Source organism: Capra hircus, chromosome 12 (genome assembly GCF_001704415.2).
Source record: "Capra hircus breed San Clemente chromosome 12, ASM170441v1, whole genome shotgun sequence".
NCBI lineage: Eukaryota > Metazoa > Chordata > Mammalia > Artiodactyla > Bovidae > Capra > Capra hircus.
Window position 1 is genome coordinate 20,302,330 of NC_030819.1, and position 27,100 is coordinate 20,329,429.

Consider the following 27,100-nt stretch of genomic DNA (forward strand, 5'->3'; position numbering starts at 1 on the left):
ATCATATTACATCACTTTCAGTGGATGGTTAATATCTTCTAGTTCAGCTAATTCAAGTCACAAATCTTTGCTTAAAATACATATCAATATATTTTCCTCCAACAATTTCTCATGAACAAATTCCATAATAGAAATGAGGCTTTTTTCTAAGACATATAAAAATATTACTAGATTAAAACATCTTAAAATCTGACATTTCAGTGTTTCTATTTAAAAAATCATCAATTCATCAGGAATTACATTTTAACTCAACTTAAATTTTGTCCTGATTTATTATATTCATTTTATTTGATAAGTAGAGTTTTTTAAAAAATCAGCTTTGTGATTTAGTTCTGTATGTAAACAAAGCACAAACTGTTTAAACAGATTGACATTAATACACTTATTAAAAAGGAATACCAACAGAAGTTATATTTTGTGTTGAACAAAAGCAATAAATTTATTTGAGAGCAGTGTATTCTAAATATCTTCATTCTAATCATATACAGAATAGCTAATGCTTTATAAAAGAAAAAATAAACTATTTTATTATAGTAAAAAGGAATTTTACAGACAAGATGACTAAAACAATGAAAAGATCATATATTTGCCAATGTGTGTTAAAATTTTATAACCCATTAATTTTATTTCTCAGCACATTGTTTGAATTAAGGTTGCATTCTGGTCATAGATGATCCTTAAACATCCAAGTAATATTTCCTATTTTACTATTTATCAGACTTGTCTACACTTTGACATATCACAATGATGTTCCTAGAAAAGCCACATGAGGAGGTAGAGGAAAAGTTAGGAAAATATTTCTCAAAATTATATTTTTGAAAATGAATCTATAATTATCCAGTTAAAAGCAATGGGATTTTGTTTTATAGACTATTTTCATAAAATCTCATAAGTAGGTCTGTTCACACTGAAGTAAACCATGGGTCAGAATACTGGGAGATCTGGCAGAAACCACAGAAAGGCATATATTTCACTAACAAAACAGACTCCCTACTCCAACTCAATTTATAAGCTTGATGATGACCTCAGAGACAAGCCATGAAAGTTAGTGGTGGTTTAGTTGCTATCAAGGTTAGAATAAAGCTAAAATTTCATTTTATACCAGTATAAAACACAAAGACAAAGAAGTACACCTAGATAAATTTACCAGGATAATAATAACAGGTAAATTACATAGCAAGATTTGTCCTCAGTTTCAGAAATCAAGATATATTTACCTTGAAAGGCAGCTGCATTTCGAGATATCAAAAACTTTAATGTAGAGCTGGATGTTTGAAGCACCTGCTGCATATCCTGGCGAGCCACGACTTGGTATCTCTCCTCCATCTTCTTGGTGCAACATGTAGGTTTTTTGGCTGTGCAAACCTGAAGATCAGGCCCTGTAATACACATAATATTTTTCAGAATAATTACTTATTCATTTAGCAACATTACATGTTATGTATCAACCATTAATGATCAGTCCTGCATATAACAGGTTCATGTTCTGGATACCTTTCAGCAAAATGACACCAGTGGGTTGACACCAACCTAAGGATACACTGGATCCCACAGCAAGCTGTGTCAGGAACTGGCCCTAACACCAGCAGGCAAAAACACAAACATGTGGAGGTAAAAGATACACTGCTAAACAAGCAACGGATCACTAGAAAAATCAAAGAAGAAATAAATTTTTCAAAAACCTAGAGACAAATGAAAACACAGCAATCTAAAATCTACAGCATGCAGCAGAAGAAATTCTAAGAGGGAAGTTGATAGCAATACAGACTCAGGAAATAAACAAAAAGGAACCTTGAGAGAATAACCTAAACTCACACTTAAAGGAACTGGAAAAATAAGAGCAACAAGAAAACAATGTTAGAAGAAGGAAAGAAATCATAAAGATCAGAGAAGAAATAGGTGAAACAGAGAATTTGGGTGGGGGGGGGAAGATCAATTAAACTAAGAACTGATTCTTTGAAACAAAATTGATAATCCAGATGCCAGACTCAGCAAGGGGAAAAGTAAGAGGGCCAAAATCAACAAAACTAGAAATGAAACAGAAGTTACAATTGACACCACAGACATACAAAGGGTCTTAAGAGATTATCACAAAGAATTATAGTCCAGTATCATGGGAAAAGCAAGAGAGTTCCAGAAAAACATCTATTTCTGCTTTATTGACTATGCCAAAGCCTTTGACTATGTGGATCACAATCAACTGTGGACAATTCTGAAAGAGATGGGCATGCCAGACCACCTGACCTGCCTCTTGAGAAATCTATATGCAGGTCAGGAAGCAACAGTTAGAACTGGACATGGAACAATAGACTGGTTCCAAATAGGAAAAGGAGTATTTCAAAGCTGTATATTGTCACCCTGCTTATTTGACTTCTATGCAGAGTACATCATGAGAAATGCTGGGCTGGAAGAGGCGCAAGCTGGAATCAAGATTGCCGGGAGAAATATCAATCACCTCAGATATGCAGATGACACCACCCTTATGGCAGAAAGTGAAAAGGAACTAAAAAGCCTCTTAATGAAAGTGAAAGTGGAGAGTAAAAAAGTTGGCTTAAAGCTCAACATTCAGAAATCGAAGATCATGGCATCCGGTCCCATCACTTCATAGGAAATAGATAGGGAAACAGTGGAAACAGTGTCAGGCTTCATTTTGGGGGGCTCCGAAATCACTGCAGATGGTGAGTGCAGCCATGAAATTAAAAGACTCTCACTCCTTGGAAGGAAAGTTATGACCAACCTAGACAGCATATTCAAAAGCAGAGACATTACTTTGCCAACAAAGGTCCATCTAGTCAAGACTGTTTTTCCAGTGGTCATGTACGGATGTGAGAGTTGGACTGTGAAGAAAGCTGAGTGCCAAAGAATTGATGCTTTTGAACTGTGGTGTTGGAGAAGACTCTTGAGAATCTCTTGGAATGCAAGGAGATCCAACCAGTCCATTCTAAAGGAGATCAGTCCTGGGTGTTCACTGGAAGGACTGATGCTAAAGCTGAAACTCGAGTACTTTGGCCACCGCATGTGAAGAGTTGACTCATTGGAAAAGACTCTGATGCTGGGAGGGATTGGGGGCAGAAGGAGAAGGGGATGACAGCGGATGAGATTGTTGGATGGCACCACTGACTCGATAGACATGCGTTTAAGTGAACTCCGGGAGCTGGTGATGGACAGGGAGGCGTGGCGTGCTCTAATTCATGGTGTCACAAAGAGTTGGACACGACTGAGTGACTGAACTGAACAACCTAAAAGAAGTAGACATGGGACTTCCCTAGTGGTCCAGTGGTTAAGACTCTGTGCTTCCAATGTAGGAGTGCAGGTTCAATTCCTGGTTGGAGAACTAAGATCCCATATGCCTCATGATCAAAAATTTAAAAAAAAAATAAATAAAAGAAGTGGACAAATTTCTATAAACACACAATCTTCTAAGACTGGACCAGAAAGAAACAGAAAATATGAGCAGACTAACTACCAGTAATGAAATTGAATCAGTAATTAAAAAAACAAAGCCAACAACAACAAACAAAAGTCCAAGACAAGATGGCTTCACAGGTGAACTCTACCAAACATTTAGAGAAGAATTAACATCTATCCTTCTCAAACTATTCCAGAATATTACAGAGGAAGGAAGTCTCAGAGCTCATTCTACAAACCAAGCATCACATTGATATTAAAATCAGACAAAAATGTCACAAAAGGAAAATTATAGGCCAAAATCATTGATGAAAATAGAAAATCCTCAACAAAATATTAGCAAACCAAATTTTCAACACTATTTAAAACTCATGATGCATGGATAGTTCAATATCCCCAACCAATCAGTCCGTGTGATACCCCACACTAACAAATTGAAGAATAAAAACTGTGCAATCATACCAATAGATACAGAAAAAGCTTTTGACAAAATTCAACATTCATTTATGATTTTAAAAAAATTCTAGAAAGTGGGCAAAGAGGGAACATACTTCAACATAATAAAAGCCATATATGACAGACCCACAGCTAACATAAGACTCAGTGGTGAAAACCTGAAAGCATTTCTTCTAAGACCAGTACAAGAAAAGAATACCCTCTTACCACTTTTCTTCAACACAGTATTTTAAGTCTAGCCCCTGCACTCAAGCAAGAAAAAGAAACAAAAGGAATCCAAATTGGAAAGGAAGAAGTAAAACTAGCACTTTGCAAATGACATGATTCTATACATATAAATCCTCAAGACAGCAGAGAATCATCAACTAGATGAGCATCTATAGCTCATCAACAAATTCAGTGTACAAAATTAATATACAAAAATCTGTTGCATTTCTATACACTAACAATGAACTATTAGGAAGAGAAATTCAGCAATCTCTTACAGTTACATCTGAAAGAATAAAATATCTAGGAATAAACCTACTTAAAGAGATAAAAGACCTGTACTCAGAAAATTGTAAGACTAATGAAAGAAACTGAAGACAACAAAACATACAGAAAGATATACCATGTTCATGGATTAGGAGAATTAATAGTGTTAAAATGATCATACTACCCAAAGCTATCTACAGATTTAATGCAATCCCTATAAAAATACCACAAGTATTTTTCACAGAACTAGAACAAATTATTTAAATTTACATAGAAATATAAAAGTCCCCAAATGCCATATGAAGTTCTTAGAGTCACCAAAATCATAGAGATGGAAAGTAGAATGGTGGTTGGCTAGGGCAGGGCAGAGGAAGGAGATTGCGGAGTTAATGTTTAATGGGGATAGAATTCCAATTTTGCAAGATACAAGTAATACTGGAGGGATATGGTAACAATGGTTGTACAACATAAATGTATTTAGTACCACCAAACTAGGCACTATAAAATGGTTAAGATGGTACATTTCATATTTTACCACAACAGAAAAAATCAGAAACAATTTTTGATTATTTATATCAAAAATATGATATATGATTAACAACTCTTATCCTGGATAGGAACCCAAGGCATACATATTTATCCATAGCAGGCAAGATAGAGAATACAGAAAAGTACAAGGTATGCATTAAAAGGAATGAATTTGAGTCAGTTCTAGTGAGGGAGATGAACCTAGAATCTGTATCCTAGAATACAGAAATCTAGAATACAGAAGTGAAGTAAGTCAGGAAGAAAAAAACAAATATCGTATATTAACACATACATATGGGCTTCCCTGATGGCTCAGATGGTAAAGAATCTGCCTGAAATGCAGGAGACTTGGGTTCGATCCCTGGGTCAGGAAGATCCCCTGGAGAAGGAAATGGTAACTCACTCCAGTTTTCTTGCCAGAGAATCCATGGACAGAGGAGCCTAGTGGGCCACAGTCCATGGGGGTCACAAAGAGTTGGACAAGACTGAATGACTAACATACACATGGCTGATTCACATTGTTGTATGGCAGAAACTAACACAACATTGTAAAGCAGCTATCCCCCAACCAAAAAAGAAGGTAGGAGGCTTGGCAAAGCGCCTGAAAAAGACAAACCTGAGGGTGCCTCAAGACGTGGGCCTTGAGCCATCTCAAGGATACCCAGGTTTTATGTAAAGCTCAGGACATTGTATTTATATGGCCTAACCCAAAAGAGTTACTCCCTTATTTGGGAGTAGGAGGAAGAATTATGGCCTTTGATCTCTGCGTTGCACAGCTCCTACCTTGGCTCTTCATTGACCAACTGTAGGTCAGTAAATACAAAATACTTGAATGTGCACACAGACACACCAGCCTCTTTTCAAACTCCACATTTTCCACACAGATTCTGCCTCAGGTTTTAGCCTGTGTAAGTTAGACAAATAAACAGCAGTGTGTTTAAGGATTTCACAAAGGCTGAGATGCATAAAATGTATCACAGTAGGTAACATTTTGGCAATTGTTTTTTATTTATGATGCATAAAAGTTATACAAAAGCAAATTACACTTCAAACAGTAAAATTGATTGAAAGAAAACAAAGCTATCTTCTCAGCCTTCTTTCTAAATGCAAAGATAGAGGGATTAAAAGTTTAGAGAAAAACCATAATAGAGACTGGGGAAGACAACCAATGAATAAACATTAAAGGATATAAACATATTTGGCATGGGAAAGACTGCTATGGAATAAAAATAATGACAATAGTACAATAACAACAATAATAATAATCAATCATTGCAAATATCTCTCCAGAATTTAAATACCTAACATCACTTTGCGAGCTCACATTTCTAAACACAGCTGAAAAAGGCCCCAAGTTGGACCATGTCTTCTTTGCCTCCAGCTTCAGGTGCATCTCAAACAACATTGGCTGTGGTTCTCTTCCCTTCACACACTGCCTTATTTAATTTCATTATATTCACCAAGTACACACTGGCCACAGAGCCTTCCTCCACGCTCTTCCCTCTGTCTTGGACAGTCTTGCAGTCAACACACACCTTCCCCTACTTCATTCCCATCTAGTTTTCTTTAGATCGTAACTCAGTCTTCCCATGGGAACTTTCCTTAACCCCACTGCTGCTGCTAAGTCGCTTCAGTCGTGTCTGACTCTGTGCGACCCCATAGACGGCAGCCCAGCAGGCTCCCCCGTTCCCGGGATTCTCCAGGCAAGAACACTGGAGTGGGTTGCCGTTTCCTTCTCCTTAACCCTACAGACAGCTCCAATACCTATACTATGCCTTAGCGTTCTCTCATTGTGGCTGTAATGTTATATTCCTAAATATGATTACTAACTAATTCGTTCCCTCATCTGTACTACTAAGCTCTAAGTGGAGGGATTTTTATTCTTCATCATATGCCACTTATCCAGCTCAGAGCGTTGTACATCATAAACACTCAATTTCCATTCATTAAACCAACAGTCAAGGATCCACTATGCATATGCATTATCTCATTTAATCCTCACATGGACCCTATGACATAGGTACCATCACCACCACATTTTACTTGTGAGGAAACAGACGTAAAGAGGCTTTGACCACTGCCCAATGGCACATACCTACTAATACAAAAAACTGGAGCTGGTGTTCCGAAACAGGCAGAGTGATTCTCAAGCTGTCATATTGACCACCGGTCCACTAAGAGGAAAGCCACGGTCCTCGATCTATAAATGGCTTGTATACAGACACACCTGACCATATTCAATTTCTCTTTCTAAAGAAGTCATCTGTTTGGAAAACTTTAAGAAAATAAAGTTCAGGTTAGAATCATCCAGGGAGTTTTATTGAAAAATAAAAATTAGCTGAAATATAAAATTATAGAGCTGACATTTGCCTTTGTGCCCAATTTTACATGGTGGAAAGTAGACTCAGAAAAATGCTACAAATTACCCTCCTTTCTAAATATAAGGTAGGAGAGCAACCATCATGTCTTGGCATACTGAATACATATGGTTAGCAATTTAGACCACTTAGAGCAAACACATTCCTCAAGCTGATGAGGATCTGCATTGATTAAACCAGACTTTAATTCAGAATCGTGGAAGTTGGTAATGCCAACATCAAACTAAACTCCAAGTCAAATCAAGACTATAATTCAAAGACCTAGTTATGTCTAACTGGCACAATATTTTTATCAGTAGTAACTTAAGGTCTCAATGAGGGGGAAAGAGACCACAAGAAACTAGCTGCCTTGCTTTCTGTGTCAGTTCAAAGGATAGGCAAGATGAACTGATCTGGCAGTGAGCAGTGGCGTGCAGCGAGACCTTAAATCCCTACCCAGGAATTGAACATGGGCAACCCGGATGAAAATCAGGAATCCTAGCCCCCAGAGCAGCAAGGGCTAGAAGCTATTTTTCCCTGAATCTTTGCCCCCAGTGAAAAATGAGACTGTCAACAGAGGCTAGAACTGTAAACACAGATACAAAGTTCATTATTACAGACATAGCACAACAATGAGTGGGAGAGCACACAGAGAAGCAGTTTGTTTTGTTAACATAGAAGCAAGGCAGAGATGCATACCTGGAGAGAAAGGGTGGGGGAGTCCCCCTAATGAGGAGGAACATGGTAAAGAGGCAGTTAAGTCATTTATATAAGTCAGTTCATCTGGGTCTGTGTTTACCTTTAGCCAATAATCTGGTTTCTTTTACTACACCTGACCTATCCTGGGACCCTCCCCTGGGACCCTCCCCTGGGTGCACATGCACCCCTCAGCCAAGATGGATTTAGAAGTGAAGGCTTCTGGGAGCAAAATTCATTATGCTTTGGTGTTATTCTCTGACTTTTGACCCCCAAGGAGACTTTCTGCACATATGTAGTGTCTCCCTTGTTCCAAAAGGAGTTGGTGGGGAGGAGTGAAGATCCCTTAATCCTTTACTCACACAGGGTTTTGCCCCTCTTTGTCCTTGCCATTGACTATTACCTTGACTACTGCTGTGACTGTTACTTTAAGGTGTTTATGGAGTATGCTCAGTCGCTTCAGTCATGTCCAGCTCTTTGTGACCCCATGGACTGCAGCCCACCAGGCTCCTCTGTCCATGGGATTCTCCAGGCAAGAATACTGGAGAGGGTTGCCAGGCCCACTCTGACCCAGGGATTGAGCCTGCATCTCCTGCATTGAAGGTGGATTCTTTACCCACCAAGCTACCTGGGACAAGAGACAAAGACTGGCTACTAACCCTGTTTCTGTTACTTCCATTTCAAAGGGAAAACAGGAGGCTGACTGTAAATGCCTTAACTGGAGCCCACCTACCTCATGTCTCTAGAAATACAAACAAACAGGAGGCTAGTACTAAGTATCCAGCCTAAACCTCACTTCTTCCTGCCCCATGAAATTCAAACAGCAGGCTAGTTGTAATGGTCTAACCTGGAGCCCATATATCTCCTATCTCAGAACTACACATCCTCAGGGAAAGGACCATATCTTAATTCTATTCACAGTATAAGCATAGAGATCACAGAGGATGAGATGGTTGGATGGCATCACCGACTCGATGGACATGAGTTTGAGCAAGCTCCGGGAGCTGGTGATGGACAGGGAAGCCTGGCGTGCTGCAGTCCATGCGGTCACAAAGAGACACGACTGAGCGACTGAACTGAACTGATAAGCACAAAGGACATAATAAGATGCTTGTTGATAAAATGCCCAGAATACAGTTCTCTCCTTGTAAATAGAACAGGAATCATAAGAAAGCAAAGCCAGATAAAACCCAAACATATCCCACATGGTAAGATATATTTTTAAAATATGTCAAAGCCTGACTTCAAAGAACAGGGAATCACTGAGGTTGCTTATGAAACAAGAAGAGTGCACAACCCAAGGTCAGGAGCAGCAGCTGGGTTTCTGATCTGTAAAACCACATTCTGCAAGAATTAAAGTGCTGAGAACAAAACGAAATTAAAAATAAAACAGCAGCCTCCCTATTGAAGTGACCCTCAACCAGAATTGTGGGGGCTTTTCTGGATTTCTTACCCAGGAGCAGCAGTACTAGTTAATACGTTTTCCTTTCTGTTCCCCAGCTTAAGCAGCTGTTACAACCATCTACCTGCTCGTGCACATTTTTTTAATATGTTAAAATGGGATCACTGGGAGGCATTCCGGAAAGATGGTGGCAGTAGCAGCATCATTTCACAATATCCCAGTCCCCACACAGACCAGATAGGACAACTTGAAATTAAATCCAAAAAATATAACAAAACTGAGTGATGGAATATCCCCACAACCTTCAAAATATATACATGATAGGGGGAAAACCAGCAACAAGCCAACAGAGCTTCACAGTATCAGAGTCAGGGCAGGAGGGAGACAAATGAAGCAGAGGGCTAATGTCTGGAGAATCTGACAACAAATGAAGCCCAAAGAGCCAAGAGGCATTCACAGAAAAGCACAGTGACCCGATCTGCAACCAGCAGCTGAAACTGGGAAAGTTTTGCCCTCTCCATTACTGGACAGGCACAAAGGAGCCAAGATGAAATGGAATGAATTAGCAGGAGCAATCCAGACCCCTATGAATGCCCCAGATTCAGCAGGTGCCTTTCCAGGGAAGAACCCCACGCAGAAGAGAAACGTCTGGAAGAGGAATTAAAATTCAACAGTAGAAGAATTTAAGAGACACAGACGAAGAACGCCTAGACCAAAGTGGGAAGGGAAACAAATCCAGGAAATTTCAGAAAACAAGCAGCCATACTTTCAAACACTACACAAAAACCAACAGAAGAGAAACTCTGGAAAGTCACAAAAACTGTTCTGAAGTCTATCTCAATCTAAATTTTCAAGGAAAAAAAACTAACTTCACATAAAATGAATATCAAAAGATACGGAGGTCAAATCTCACACAGAGTTATTATAATATAAAAAGGAATAAAGAACAGAATAACATCCCCACAGACAAAGAAAACATGCCAGAAAAACATGCCCTCCCCCAAAAAGAAATAAAAAAATCAGCCAAGTTATTTCAAAACAAGCTAAAAGATGACACAAAGCATAAAAGAACAACACAAATCAGAATTTCAAAAATTCAGATGTGAGGTGACAGTACTCAGGAAAGAATTAAAGATGAAAGAAAAACATTCCAAAGAAAAGAATAAACTAGAAGGAGCACAGGAGCCAATCATACAAAAGTAGTACCTAAGAGAAACAAAGGGTGGAAAATAAGGGATTGTGAAAATCAGAAGAATGAAAGGGTTTAAAAGATCTATGGCTGATTCATGTTGATGTCTGGTAGAAACCAACACAATACTGTAAAGCAATTATCCTTCGATTAAAAATAAATAAATTAAAAGAAAACTGACAAAATATATTGTTTATAATGTAAGCGCACTGAAGGAAGAAACAGGACAAATACCAAAACCTGTATTTTATGCTATGCTGAAACTGCTGTGAGAGTGAAATAGCATATAAAAAATAAGCACTTATGGAATATCCAAATTCTATTCTCTAATTCTATTCTGTATCCTTGAAAATCAGGATGTTTTTACTGAAGATGAAAAGAGATACAGACATAGTAAAGAGGAGCTTAAGTAAAACTTTGCAATCTTAAACTATCATTATGAAAGCATCAAGAAATTTACCTTTAAAATATATTCCCTAGTTTCACTGAAAAGGCCTAGGAACAATGACAAATCATGTGGCAAAGGGTCCCTCTTGTGCCCAGATTATAATCTTGAAATACCACACCTCTCAAGAAGTCAGTGCTTTTTGAAAAAATGCCTCCCTCTGGGTCTGGGGCAGGAAACACATAAGACGACAGACTAGCTAAAGCATCGTCCACCAGATAGCAAAGAAGCCATCAAATAACTACCAGGATCACATCAAGAAGGACTTGGGAATCATATCATTCTGCCAGGGCTGCCAGAGCAGAAAACCACAGACAGGTGGCCTCCATAACAGAAATGTATTTTCTCACAGTTCTGGAGGCTGGAAGCCTGAGTCCAAGGTACTAGCAGGTCTCGCTTGGTTTCTCCAGAGGCCCCTCAAATCCTTGACTTACAGATGGCATCTTTCCTGTATGTGCTCAGCTGGCCTTCTCTCTGTACATGTGCACACTCCACGTCTTTCTTCTTGTAAAGACACCAGTAATATCAGATTAGGAGCCATCCTTATGACTGCATTTAAACCTCATTATCACCCCTCTCCAAATACAGCCATATTGGGGGCTAGAGTTTCAACTTAGGAATTTAGGGGAGCACAATTAAGCCCACAACAGAAGCTAACTTCAAGTATCATACTAAGTGAAGTAAGCCAGAAAGAGAAAGACAAATACTGTATGAGATCACTTATATGTAGAATCAAAAATGTGATACAAATGAACTTATTTATGAAACAGAATCATCACATCGAGAACAGGTCGGTGGGTGCCAAAGGGGGTTGGGATGGAATTAGCTTAGATATAAGCTTTAATGTAGAGAATGGACAGACAACAAGGTCCTACTGTATAGCGCAGAGAACCATATTCAGTATCCTATGATAAACCATAATGGAAAAGAATATTTTTAAAAGATTTGTGTGTGTGTATATAACTGAGTCACTTTGCTCTACAGCAGAAATCAACATAACATTGCAAATCAGCTACACTTCAATTAAAAAAAAATAGTAAAACTGAAAAAAAGTTAAGTTCAAAATGTTTTTGCTGACCAAACATGGTATAATTTAAATATCCTTAATAATAATTTCAATGGAGTACAAGAAATAAAATAAGCTTAAATCCAAGGGCTTTCTGTATCCATGCTTTCTTTTACAAAAAAAAAAAAAAGACTTAAAATAGTACTGCTGGTTGATAATATACATTTTCTTTTTATTTTAAACATGTATTTCTCCCCTAGTCAACTTACAGGAATTTTACATTTGTAACACATATCAACTTTGTTGATAGCTGACATAGGAAAGGGCCTTGGTGTCAAGATATATTTTAGGTTCACCAGAATGGATGTTACATGTCATAAAATACCAAATTCTCACCAGATGAAAACAGGGCCTTGGAATTCAGAATAGTAAGGTGATACTGGTAAATTTTCTCTTTTTGTCTTTTCTGAGAGTATCTTCTTACCATACACTGTGAAAATGATAATTTGTAAATGTTATCAGGGTGAAAAGATTTTGAGTCAAATGTATTCCTTCATCCAGGTAAAATAAAAAGTACTTAAGTCCATGTATCTAGCAAGAATCATGACAATGTCACTGGATTTGCTGAGAGCTGCCTAGCATCTGTTTCTTCTCTTGAAATTTCTTTCAAAGCGCTGTCTCTTCCTCACTTACATATATGTTATTTAGATAAAACTGATACACACAAAAGGATGAAAACACAGCATTCTATCCTGTCAGCACAATGACTGATTCAGAAATAGTCAGCCAGTCACAAGAAAGAAATGCAAAGAGATATTTGCTGAGGCCTCCAGGAAAGCAAAGCTTTCTCACTTCTGCTGAAACTGAATTTAATTATGCAAGCAGGCAAGGTTTGCAGATGCCAGAGTTATTTTCCAGCTCAGAGTGAAGGCTGGTCTACCACAGGTTCTTTTGTTACCTACCTGATCAAGAAATCTAGCCAATACAACAGTAATAATATTTTCAAGGGTTACGGCAGGCTTAACCACTCCACTCTCTTTTATGGTTTATTCCTGAAGGTGGCTCAATCAGTAAAGAACCTGTCTGCAACGCAGGTGACACAGGTTAGATCCCTGAGTCGGGAAGATCCCTGGAGAAGGAAATGGCAACCCACCCCAGTATTCTTGCCTGGAAAATCCCGCAGATAGAGGAGCCTTGTGGGCTACAGTTCATGCGGTCACAAGAGTCGGATACAACTTAGCGACTAAACCACCACCAGAACATCAAAGGACCTGACACTAAATGCAGCGTCTGATAACACCCATTTAGTGGCTGTTCCAGTCCTCTGCTCTAAAGTGGAAATACAATTTGTATGTCCAAGAAATAACCAGAAGGATTCCACTTGCCACAGGGCAGTTGCTAGCCTCAGAGCCACCATGAACTGAATAAAATACAACAGTTAATGACCTGAGAGCCCTAGAGAGTGAATGAAAGAAGGGTTCTAGACAAGAATCAACAGTTGGAGGAAAGGAACAGCATGAGGTTAGTTTTTCATCCCTGTGGCTTTAAGCCTGTGGGCAGCCCGCATACATAAGCTGACCAAAATTCCAATAGAAAACTCATGGTCTTTGTGGACTGCAAAACTAGAAGATAGAGATCAGGGCAGTCACAGCTGAACTCAACCTACTAGAAGCCAGATGTGGCTTCACAATGTCCCCCTGGGGCACACCTTCCTCTTGGTGAGAACCACCAGCCAGGACAAAGGCATGGCAGTATGAACTGGAGCAGAAGAGGAGACCTTCCCAAAATCCTGAGAAAGAGCCATCAATGAGGTAGAAGGATAAAGATGAGAGAAGAGGCCGAGGAAACCAGTATGGTGTCCTGGAAGAATTTTAAGAAGGGAGAAATCAGCTATGTTGGAAGAAGTAGCCACATTCAAGAAGGCTGTAGTTTTCAAAGATCTGCAATCATCTGGGCTACCATGTTGGTTGTTCTCTTGACTCTAGATAGCAATTACATGCACAATCATGCTGCATTTGGGATCCTATTCATTACAAGGCATAATTATAAGGTCATGCCAACTCACTGAATGCTGTTGTGTAAAACCTGTTTAACACTTTTAAAGTTCATTCCTTTCTGACATCAGCCAACTCTGACCAGAGGGCTGCCTAATAGTTTCTGATGTCACCCTGAATCCTGGTGCTTTCCTGAACATCTGCTCTGTGTAGTTTATTGATTCCATTTAATTTGCTTCTCTCCCAAGACTGAAAGCTCCAATAGGATAAGGACCACCTTTGCCTTGTTTCCCAGGGTATTGTATGTAACTAGCACAGTACCGGGGAACAAAAGCTCTTTAGGAAAGTATTGGTCTCCTTCCCTTTCTCCCTTGTGTGTTGTATGTTAGTCACTCAGTCATGTCCAACTCTTTGAGAACCCATGGGCTGTAGCCCACCAGGCTCCTCTGTCCATAGGATTCCTCAGAATACTGGAGTGGGTTGCCATTCCCTTTTTCAGGGGATCTTCCTGACCCAGGGGTCAAATCCAGGTCTCCTGCGTTGCAGATGGACTCTTTACTGTCTGAGCTACCAGGGAAGCCCTTCCTTTCTCCTAGTTGCACATAAATATTTTGGAAGAAGCCTATGAAAGCACTTCCATGACTTAAAATTAATGACAGGGTTGTAAATATAGATCCAGGATGAACATATTGCTGAAGACATTAAAAACTGGTTCAATAAACCTTTTGAAATAGTATTTATGATGATCGTATTTACATTTCTACAAACATTCCTCAATAATGCATCGCTGTAATTTACAGATTCATCATTTTTCTTTTATGGAATATAGGCAATGTCCTCATAAAGGATATATTGATATTATTCTTTGAAATAAATTTTTTTTCAGAACAGTATTAAGTATTTCCACTATTAAGGGCTTTCTTATGGTTCTGGATTCAATTGTCAAAAAATGTAACATTTGCCAATCCACAAAGTTAAACAAATATGGTCAACATAATGACCACTGGTAGAACAGTAATGCTGTCCCTCATATATATAAATGGCATCATTGATCTTTCAATGTATAATGTAATTGGTTGTTTTTCCAGTCACGGTTGATGAATGTTCTCAGAAAATTACATATTTAAACCCTTACTTTTATAACCCATAACAAAGCAATTCTAACATGAAAGCATTTCCTGAAGCAGAGAGACGCTCTGCTAAATGGAACGCTCTCTCAAACCTGAAGTCATGAATTTGGAGTCAAAATTCTGTGACATGTTAACCACCTCAGCAGACAAAAAGGCTAAACATGAACTAATACAAATATCTGTTAAGAAACAGCAGCAGTAGAGCCTGCTCCTTGAAGGATGAAAAAAATCAATTGCCATCTCATCCCCTCAGTTTTAATGAGCCCCGAATTATTCTACAGCCAATAATCCATACTGTTTCTCTAAGCAAAACTAAGCCCTTGCATCACAGCTACCCCAAGCCAGGCTGAAGCTGAGATTCTCAACTATTTGGAACAGGAAACAGAACTACTTCTCCATTTTCAAGGATATATTTGCATGCATGGATGTATATAGACTTGAGACCTTGTCATTGGTGGGATTAGGGATGGGGAAGGAGATGAAGTTCCCAACAAAAATGGAGCTCAGACCAAAAATCTCTTCCCCCAGTGACTCAGACAATAAAGAATGTGCCTGCAATACAGGTGTCCTGGGTTCAATCCCTGGGTTGGGAAGATCTCCTGGAGAAGGGAATGGCTACCCACTCCAGTATTTTTGCCTGGAGAACTCCATGCACAGAGGAGCCTGCTGGGCTACAGTTCATGGAATCACAAGGAGTCAGACACGACTGAAATTCAGATAGCTTTATTTGCCTTCCCTCGTGGCTCAGTTGGTAAAGAATCTGCCTGCAATGTGGGAGAGCTGGGTTCGATCCCTGGATTGGGAAGATCCCCTGGAGAAGGGAATGGCAACCCACTGCAGTATTCTTACCTGGAGAATTTCATGGACAGGGGACCCTGGAGGGCTACCATCCTTGGGGTCTCAGAGTTGGATGTGACCGAATGACTAAGGAAACAGTGGAAACAGTGTCAGATTTTATTTTTGGGGGGCTCCAAAATCACTGCAGATGGTGACTGCAGTCATGAAATTAAAAGACGCTTACTCCTTGGAAGAAAAGTTATGACCAACCTAGATAGCATATGCAAAAGCAGAGACATTACTTTGCCAACAAAGGTATGTCTAGTCAAGGCTGTGAAGAAGGCTGAGCGCCGAAGAATTGATGCTTTTGAACTGTGGTGTTGGAGAAGACTCTTAAGAGTCCCTTGGACTGAAAGGAGATCCAACCAGTCCATTCTGAAGGAGATCAGCCCTGGGATTTCTTTGGAAGGAATGATGCTAAAGCTGAAACTCCAGTACTTTGGCCACCTCATGCAAAGAGTTGACTCATTGGAAAAGACTTTGATGCTGGGAGGGATTGGGGGCAGGAGGAGAAGGGGACAACAGAGGATGAGATGGCTGGATGGCATCACTGACTCGATGGAGACGTGAGTCTGAGTGAGCTCTGGGAGTTGGTGATGGACAGGGAGGCCTGGCGTCCTGCGATTCATGGGGTCGCAAAGAGTCGGACATGACTGAGCAACTGAGCTGAACTGAACTGAATGACTAACATATACACACAGACCAAAATGAATTATCCACCACAATTCCTGTGGGAATCAGCCCCGATTCATAGTAACCCTGCCTTTCCTCTGAGAACTGCTCTCTCAACACCTCCACGGGAAAGGCCCTGGCCAGCCTCAGGCGTGTCAGGTGACCTCACATCTGATTAGAGTTTGTTGAACTGAAAGCAAATAAGTGATTGAAACAGAATCAACTGGACTGTTTCATCTGAGAATTTTGCATTGAAACACAGAAAAAGTCTAGTCTGTTTTCCATCAGACTGTTTTATATATAATTTAGGAGTGAGGCACCCGTGCTATTTCACCATGGAGACAAAAAAGCAGTGTGCAGAGTAGAGAAGTGAAGGGGACACCGTCAGACTTCTCTACAGTTCCCACAGTAGACCTTTTCTGGACCAAGTTACTTCCTCTATCTTGGGGCTTCATTAGATACAGCTAAACCCTTATAATAAATTATGTTTGTATTCGTGGTTTAGTCACTATGTCTGACTCTTGCAACCCCATGGACTGCAGCCCACCAGGCTCTTCTGCCCATGAGATTTTCTAGGCAAGAATACTGGAATGGGTTGCCATTTCCTTCTCCAGGGGATATTCCTGACCCAGGGATCGAACCCTGGTCTCCTGCACTGCAGATTCTTTATCAACTGAGTTACCAGGGAATTAGACCAAATTAGTTTGTGTTTCTTACAACCAAAGTACTTCAGCTAATACTCTAGGGAAGAGGGTAGCAAGACAGAATGAACTGATCCATGTTATATAGAAAAATCTTAGGAACTGTAAAATATCAATACATGGCAGTGGAAAGCCAAATAAGCCAGACTTAGAAATCGTGGGTGGGCAGACAGAGTGCTTTAGGGTAGAGAATGACACTCAAACTGTCCCAACCCAATCACCAGGACTTTCCTGTGTGCCTAGAAATAAGTAACAATATATTTAAAAATAACTCTACCATAAAAATAATTATATCTTTATAAGTTTCTTAAAAAGTTGAGATCTTTCTTTATGTGCTGCTGCTTCTTTTTTTTTTTTTTTTCATTAGAACAGAATTTCTGAAGAGGCATGCTACACAACACCCAACTGTGAAAAATGACCATCACATCCCAAAATAACTTATGACCTTTTAGAATACACAAGGAAAGAAACTAGCAGATTCTTTGAATACAAGCTCAGAGGAAAAGGTGGATGATTTTTAAATGCTTGTTCACACCCTGGATGATTATGAGAGGTGATGTTAGTTTGGAATCACCGGTAGGAATGTGCTTATGACAGAATCATAATGATGCCTGGCAGAGTGAAAGCATGAGTTGCATTCCAAGATCGACCCTTGCATTTTCTCCATTTTAAGACACTAAAAGACACATCATAAATTTAGTTATACATTATTTGGGGAAGGAGGAACTATTTTATTAAATGTATACCTTAAGGAGTTATTTCACAAAACATCAAAAGGTAGACAGAAAACAATAATAGAAAGGAAGACATCATCAGTTCAGTTCAGTTGCTCAGTTGTGTCTGACTCTGCAACCCCATGAATCGCAGGACGCCAGGCCTCCCTGTCCATCACCAACTCCCAGAGCTCACTCAGACTCACGTCTCCATCGAGTCAGTGATGCCATCCAGCCATCTCATCCTCTGTTGTCCCCTTCTCCTCCTGCCCCCAATCCCTCCCAGCATCAGAGTCTTTTCCAATGAGTCAACTCTTTGCATGAGGTGGCCAAAGTACTGGAGTTTCAGCTTTAGCATCATGCTTTTAGCACTAGGGGGCAGGCAAATAAAAAAGAAACAGCTTAACATGCAGAAAGACAAGAGTCCCTTAATTTCTCAAAGAGATGTACAGGGGAGGTAGGTTATTCCATAAGGATTATAGCGATGTTCTCATCAAATATAAGATGGACACCTATCTTTGATTATTGAAAATGTTTATATTATTATTTCCCTGACCAATTAAATTTTTTTCATTTATCTACTTTTAATTGAAGAATAACTGCTTTACAGTATTGCATTGGTTTCTAATGTTTGATAAAATAAAATTTTAATGCATAAAATGCTGAAAAATTTTAAGACTTACAAAGGAAACCCACAAATCTAAATGTTCACTAGGCTAGAAAGTGGGATAACAAAAAGAGCTGGATGATCAAATTCAACCCCTGGAATCAGTGACTCACAGAATCACAAGCCTTACTAATAGTTCTAAGGATACAGGAAATTGTGAGACATAGACATCAATGAAGCTCTCATCACATTAGGATAAACTCTGGCCCAAAGGGAACACATAAGTTTACTAAACAGCTGATCAAACGAGAAAAGCTATTTGTTCATGAGTTATGTCCATTTTGGGCTTCCCTGGTGGCTTAGATGATAAAGAATCTGCCTGTAATGCAGGAGACCCAAGTTCAACCCATGAGTTGGGAAGATCGCCTAGAGTAGGAAAGGGCAAGCCACTCCGGTATACTTGCCTGGAAAATCCAATGGACAGAGGAAACTGGAGAGCTACAGTCTATAGGGTTGCAAAGAGTCAGACATGACTGAGCAAACCAAGACTTTCACCTTTTTTTTTTAATCTCCATTTAATACTCTGATAATTCCATAACTAACAGTGACATTTTCCTATGGCCTGCGCCGCATAAATTCATAAGTTAAGTATGAGATATGTTTACCATAAGCAGCCGAGACAGGCTTGGTATATTCTGCTAAAAGCATTTCATAGGTAATATTTATCAGAAGGATCTATTGGCATCTTTAAAATTTTGATCTGATCATTTCCTCTCTTCTAACAACATATTTAATTTCAATCTAACACCTTATTGTCAGGCATCACAATAATTCTCACTACAAGAAAAAAGTCTCTGCACTGTTTCTTCCTGGCCAGGAAGACCACTATCCTAACATTCCACATACATTTCTTCTATCAGATATTAAAAAAAAAAAAAATCTCATCTACTGGCTTAAATTGTTTAGATCATCACATACTCTATTCTGAAAGGACCCATAGAAAATTTACTCATTACTTGTTTGTCCTTTCTCATAACTGCTCTGACTCATTTAATTACTTACTTTATTCTTTGTAGTGCCTAACAGGAAACTCAGAGCCAAAGTTTTCAGGTCAACTCACAAGCACTGATGCCTTATTCTACTTAAAATGCATGCTATTTCAAGTCTTAATCTTATAATTGATTTCATATTATTTTCCTTCTCTTATTTTTTATATCATTTCTATACTTAGATTCACATTGCTTTTCCCATTATTATTTTTGGATTATATAAACCTCTGTGCATTGATTTAAACTAATATTGGAAAAGCTACAATACAAGTAGAGACCTATGGCTAATTGAAAGCACTAAAGACACCGAATGGCTTGACTCCTTTTGACTCAAACTATAAGCTCCTTTAGAAGTTTTATAACTCACTCACAAATAGATAGTTGGAAGGGGCCTGTGAGAAGCATATGTCATCTCAACAGCCAGACACAACATGCAGTGTAATTAAGGATACTCAAACAGCCATGAATTCAAGGTCAATAGGTTCCTCTTGCTTTCAGGACTGATTTCAGCTGGATGTACAACTTTTAAAGTATACAGGGAGTACCTTAGTAGGTTCCCATTGCAAGGTAAGTAGAAGGAATCAAAATCATATTGATTCTACCTCTTAAAAAAATTTTTTTAAGTTTACTTCTTTCCATCTATACCACCCCCTCTCTAATCTTAAACCTGAAAAAGAAGCTTTAAATGGATATCCTACCAACAAGAAAAGTCCTTTTAAATTGAAAATCTGATCCTGGCACTTATGAGAAAAGATTTCCTGTGGCGATCTATGGCTCTTGGGATAAAGTCGAAAATCCTTAACACAGCCAAAAGGGCTTTCTCTAACTGACAGTTGCCTCTCTGTCACCTCTTCTGTGCTCATTCCATTACTTTCTTAACCAGTAGACAGGTTCATAAAGAGTGTACTTTGCAAAACACATACACATGCAAAAAACTACCAAGTATACTCTAGCTTTTTCTCTTATCTGCAGAATTTAGTTTCTTGAAAGAGTGGTCTGCATCGATGGTGTTCACCTCATTCTCATACCAGCCTTGCACTCTCTAGTCTGACCTGACCCTTGGTGAATGCACACAGCCGGGTAACTGGCAGACTCCATGTTGTCAAGCCCAAGAGACACACACACATTTCTAATCACGCCTGACCTCTGTGTGTAATCTGACCATATTTAGCCCCAGTTCTCAAAACCCTTCCTTTCTTTGATTTCCAGAACATCACTGTATTATCTGCTTTCTCCTAGCCCTTAATTATTTGTGTTGATCCACATTCTGCCTCTCAGTTCTGTCCCCAAATAACCTTCTACTCCCAGGAATTAACCCACATAACTAATGATCTCCACATCATTATCAACTTTCTCACAAGTGTATTTGGACTCATACTTCCAACTGTCTAATGAACATTATCACCAAGAAATATCAGAGTAACCTGTGTACTGACATGGAGGTTACATTGCATCCTGAACATGTTTCTTTAACAGTCAAACAACACATGTCAAGATATTAACACTCTGGGAAGTACTACACTTGACAGAATCTATTTATCTGATTATTAAGAAAAAAATTTATTTGCATAGGGAAAGAGTGTTTCCCTGTGTTTTGTATATTTGCAAAAAAAATTAATGTAACTTCTTCCCTGCAGACTGTCTTCTACTCTCTGAAAGTGACTTTAAAAACTGAAAATCAAGGACCTCCATGGTGGTCCAGTGGTTAAGAGTTCACCTGCCAATGCAGGGGAAATGGGTTCAGTCTCTATTTTGGGAATATACCACATGTCGCAGAGCAACCAAACCTGTGCACCACAACCATTGACGCCCTCGGACCTACAGACTACACAGTCAAAATTAAATATTTAAAAAAAAAAAAAAAAACCTTTAAATCATACTAGACTCTTCCTTCCACTCAAATTCCCTAACAATTCTGCCTTCTAAGTCTCTCCATCTGCTCCATCCCTTTTTTCATGAAGAGCTTCCCTAACTGGTATTGAGTTTAAAATGTCCCAGAAGAATGGTAAAAAGTGTCAGTTCAGTTCAGTTTAGTTGCTCAGTCGAGTCTGACTCTTTGCGACCCCATAGACTGCAGCATGCCAGGCTTCCCTGTGGATCACCAGCTCCCGAAGCCTGCTCAAACTCATGCCCACTAAGTTGGTGATGTCATCCAACCATCTCATCCTCTGTCATCCACTTCTCCTCCTGCCTTTAATCTTTCCCAGCATCAGGGTCTTTTCAAATGAGTCAGTTCTTTGCATCAGGTAGCCAAAGTATTGGAGTTTCAGCTTCAGCATCAGCCATTCAAATGAATATTTGGGACTGATTTCCTTTAGGATGGACTGGTTGGATCTCCTTGCAGTCCAAGGGACTCTCAAAGTCTTCACCAACACCACAGTTCAAAAGCATCAATTCTTTGGCACTCAGCTCTCTTTATAATCCAACTCTCATATCCATACATGACTACTGGAAAAACCATAGCTTTGACTAGACGGACGTTTGTTGGCAAAGTAATGTCTCTGCTTTTTAATATGCTGTCTAGATTGGCCATAAGTTTTTTTCCAAGGAGCAAGTGTGTCTTAATTTTATGACTGCAGTCACCATCTGCTGTGATTTTGGAGCCAAAAAAAAAAAAAGTCTGCCACTATTTCCATTGTTTCCCCACCTATTTGCCATGAAATGATGGGACCAGATGCCATGATCTTTGTTTTTTGAATGTTGAGTTTTAAGCCAACTTTTTCACTCTCCTCTTTCACTTTCATCAAAGGCTCTTTAGTTCTTCTTTGCTTTCTGCCATAAGAGTGGTGTCATCTGCATTATCTGAGGTGGTTGATATTTCTCCCGGCAATCTTGATTCCAGCTCATTCTTCAACCAGCTCAGCATTTCTCAAGATGTGTTCTGCATGTAAGTTAAATAAGCAGGGTGACAATATACAGCCTTGACGTACTCCTTTCCCAATCTGGAACCAGTCCGTTTTTTCATGTCCAATTTTAACTGTTGCTTCTTGACCTGCATACAGATTTCTCAGGAGGCAGGTCAGGTGGTCTGGTATTCCCATCTCTTGAAGAATTTTCCACAATTTGTTGTAATCCACAGTCAAGGGCTTTGCTATAGTCAATAAAGTAGAAATAGAAGTTTCTCTGGAACTTTCTTGCTTTTTCAATGATCCAACTGATGTTGGCAATTTGATCTCTGGTTCCTCTGCCTTTTCTAAATCCAGCTTGAACAACTGGATGTTTACGGTTCACATACTGTTGAAGCCTGGCTTGGAGAATTTTGAGCATTAGTTTGCTACTGTATGACGTGAGTGCAATTGTGTTATAGTTTGAGCATTCTTTGGCACTGCCTTTCTTTGGGATTGGAATAAAAATTGACCTTTTCCAGTCCTGTAGCCACTGCTGAGTTTTCCAAATTTGCTGGCATACTGAGTGCAGCACTTTCACAGCATCATCTTTCAGGATTTGAAATAGCTGAAATAGCTGGATTTCCATCACCTCCACTAGCTTTGTTCATAGTGACGCTTCCTAAGGCCCACTTGACTTCCCATTTCAGGATGTCTGGCTCTAGGTGAGTGATCAAACCATCGTGATTATCTGGGTCATGAAGATCTTTTTTGTATGGTTCTTCTGTGTATTCTTGCTACCTCTTCTTTATATCTTCTGCTTCTGTAGGTCCATAGCATTTCTGTCCTTTATTGAGCACACCTTTGCATGAAATGTTCCCTTGGTATCTCTAATTTTCTTGAAGAAATCTCAAGTTTTTCCCATTCTACTGTTTTCCTCTATTTCTTTGCATTGATCACTGAGGAAGGCTTTCTTATCTCTCTTTGCTATTCTTTGGAATTCCGCATTCAAAAGGATATATCTTTCCTTTTCTCCTTTGCCTTTCGCTTCTTTTCTTTTCACAGCTATTTGTAAGGCCTCTTCAGACAACCATTTTGCCTTCTTGCACTTCTTTTTCTTGGGATGGTCTTGATCTCTGCCTCCTATACAATGTCAGGAACCTCCATCCATAGCTCTTCAGGCACTCTGTCTATCAGATCTAATCCCTTGAACCTATTTGTCACTTCCACTGTATAATTGAAAGGGATTTGATTTAGGTCATACCTGAATAATCTAGTGGTTTTCCCTAATTTCTTCAGTGTAAGTCTGAATTTGGCAAAAATGAGTTCATGATCTGAGCCACAATCAGCTCCCAGTCTTGTTTTTGCTGACTATATAGAGCTTCTCCATCTTTGGCTGCAAAGAATATAATCAATCTGATTTCGGCATTGACCATCTAGTGAAAAGTGAGAGTGAGAAAAAAAAAAACTCTCCTTCCGCTATGCAAATAAATTTTTTTCTTAAAAATCAAATAAATAGATTCTTTCAAGTGTAGTAAGGAGAAGGCAATGGCAACCCATTCCAGTACTCTTGCCTGGAAAATCCCATGGGCAGAGGAGCCTGGTAGGCTGCAGTTCGTGGGGTCGCTAAGAGTCGGACACGACTGAGCAACTTCAGTTTTACTTTTCACTTTCATGCACTGGAGAAGGAAATGGCAACCCACTTCAGTGTTCTTGTCTGGAAAATCCCAGGGACAGGGGAGCCTGGTGGGCTGCCGTCTATGGGGTTGCACAGAGTCAGACATGACTGAAGCGACTTAGCCGCAGCAGCAGCAAGTGTAGTAATTCCCAGAGCTTTAATATCCTGACATGTTTGGGGACTCTTGAAGAAACATGTTCAAGATGCAATGTTGCTTCAAAGCTAAGGAAACTTTCTAAGAATACTAATGAATCAGCTGATAGAAATAATATGCAACAGAACATAGGTTGGGTTTTGCTGGCTATTCCTTTTGAGGTCAGTTAACCATCATTCTTAAAATGGTATCTTCAAGGCTGATCAATGTATAAGCTTCTGAGTAGTGAATGTGAGTGGGCAACCCTACAGTGTAAATCGGCTCTTAACCCCCCTTCTTAGGGGACTATTCAAGAGATGCTAAGCCTTCCTTCCACCTGTGCTAAATTGTAGAGTAATTTCCTGTTCCTTATTTTGATTAATAAATCAAATGAATTCATTAAATATTGATTAAACACCTATTCTGTACAAGATGCTGTGATAGTTATTAAGGATACCAAGAAGGAGAGAATGCAGTTTTATCCCCACAGGGCTCAATCCAGGGGGAGACACATTTGCAAAAAAATTTAATTAATGTGACAAAGTGCTATGAAAGAAGTATGTACCAGGTTCTATGGGAGCACAGAGGGAAAAATGATTTTCTCTTCTTGGAGAGATAAGACAGGAGGGTAAGAGGAGATTTGGAGCTTTATCTTGAATAATTTTTAATAGATGCCTTATAGTATCCTTACAAAAAAAATACAAGGTGGAAAATATTCCCATTTAAGAAAGACACTCACAGACTTAGAGAATGAAATTATGGTTGCGGCGGGGGGGAAGGACAGAAAAAAGAGATAGTTATGGAGTTTGGGATAGACATGTACACACTGCTATGCTTAAAATGAATAACCTAGAAGGGCCTACTGTATAGCACATGAAATTGTGCTCGATGTATGTGGCAGCCTGGAGGAGGCGAGTCTGGGGGAGAATGGATACATGTATGTGTATGACTGAGTCCCTGTACTGTTCACCTGAAACTGGCACAACATTGTTAACCAGCTATATCCCCAAACAAAAGAAAAAGTTTTTAAAAAGGAAAACATTCCCATTTAATAAATGAAAAAGTGAGCTTATCATACTTAAATTTGTCTAAGTCTACAACACTGATGAGTAGCGAAACAAATTTGAACTCTAATTGGTTAGTTAAGATTGGAGGCAGAGAAGCAGGGGGAATGATATTCCACAGAGAGGTGACAAAAGGCAAGATGGATGAAAAGATATGGTCCATTGTGGGGAATAAAGCACTGAGGTGTGGCTGAAATGAAATACCAGGTCTATGTATGCCATATGCCAGGTGAAGTTGCATGGCTGTGTGAAGGGTCTGGTAGTTTTTCCTATTTGCAAGTTAACAAGCTAGCATGTTATTTGTGAAAACAACAAATAGAAACCAATTACACAGGGTCAGGATGCCAGAAAAGGGAGTTCTCAGGCCCCAACCCTCTCTCTTATCTCTTTAAGAAGAAAAGCTGAACTGCAAGCCATAGTTGGTCTTCCCAAAGTGACCAATGATCTTCAGAGATTTACTGAGACATTTAATGCAGTCATTCAAGCTTATCAACCTGGTTATATTAGCTAGCTCATATGTTTGTTCATGAAGACCAGGACCAGCATTGCATGAAAAACACCAATTAGCAAAATCCTGAAAGGTCTCTAGAATTACAACCAGGAGATCAGTCCCCTAACTTATTACATTATCAGACTCAAGCAATCAGAAGGCAACCTCAGAGAGAAATTCCTTGGACTTTTCCAAACACTACTGGACTAGAGCAAAAGTCAGTCTGCACACAGAGATATGACGAACCTGTGCATTAACATTATGATTGACTTAAAGATTGTTTTCAAAAAAAAATTCTGGTTTTCCTTCATATGTTGATTTCACCCAGGTAGCTTTTAACTCTATTAATGGGCCAAACCAAGACCTTTCCACTGTAGTGAACAGGACCAGGATGGAATGGGAAACTATGTCCATTTCAGATCAAGTTAATTTGGTGAACCAGCTCTCTCACAATCTAAATGAGTCACCTCAAAGGAAGACCACCAAAATTCTTAAACTTCAACTCCAGTAAATGAAGGTTCTTAAACAGAACCAAAATCTTTCCAGTTTCTCCTATTATTTGCAAAAATCCAGGACATTGGAAAAGAGCCTGTTAAAAACGTAAGCACTTTAGGCACCTTCATCTCTCTAACCAGCTCTCCAACATCCTCCCAATTTTCAGCGATGGGCTCTGAGGAGCTATGGAGGCTCCTCCCAATACTGCTTCCTAATTGGCTTGGGGAAACATTTCTCCAGATTGGGCCCTATTAGAAATTATTAGATGCCTTATTTTTATCTGACTCTCAGAAACCTAAGGGAAATCAACTTGTTGATATTTCCTCAAGGAATGATGCCCTCAAAGGGACCACTGGCAGCCAAATCTTTGTCATGGTCCAACATGATAGTCCCCTAAATTATAATTAGAAAAACTGGCTAGAGGAGCCCAACAATTGTCCACAGGTGGAAATAAAAAACAAGACTGAAAATTCAACAATTTTTGGTTTGATTAAAAGTGAAAGCTCTGGTTTGGATGAAATAACAACCCAATCTTACCAAAGACTCTAAAATTCACTCTCATTTAATACATACATTAAACTATTGCTCTACTGATAAAATGATAGCTTTCATGAATTAATTTTGGTGGGAAAACATTAATAAGGCCACAAAAAGTGCCTACTTTATTTGTACCATTTGTCTCAAGTACAACCCAGGAAGCCTGTTAGCACTGCTCCCAGGCATTTTAAACAAGCTAGTGGACCATCTGAGG

The 27,100-nt window shown here is 39.3% G+C and overlaps 1 protein-coding gene across 2 annotated transcripts in view; it reads right to left on the minus strand.

Annotated features, from left to right (window-relative positions):
• GPC5 (glypican 5) overlaps positions 1 to 27,100 on the minus strand; it is a 1,608,220-nt gene that overhangs the window by 1,564,172 nt on the left and 16,948 nt on the right. For both annotated transcript variants that reach the window (XM_018056453.1, XM_018056455.1), the window contains exon 2: positions 1,218 to 1,379. In XM_018056453.1, coding sequence (XP_017911942.1) covers positions 1,218 to 1,379 — 162 coding nt within the window. The remainder of the gene's footprint in view (positions 1 to 1,217; positions 1,380 to 27,100) is intronic.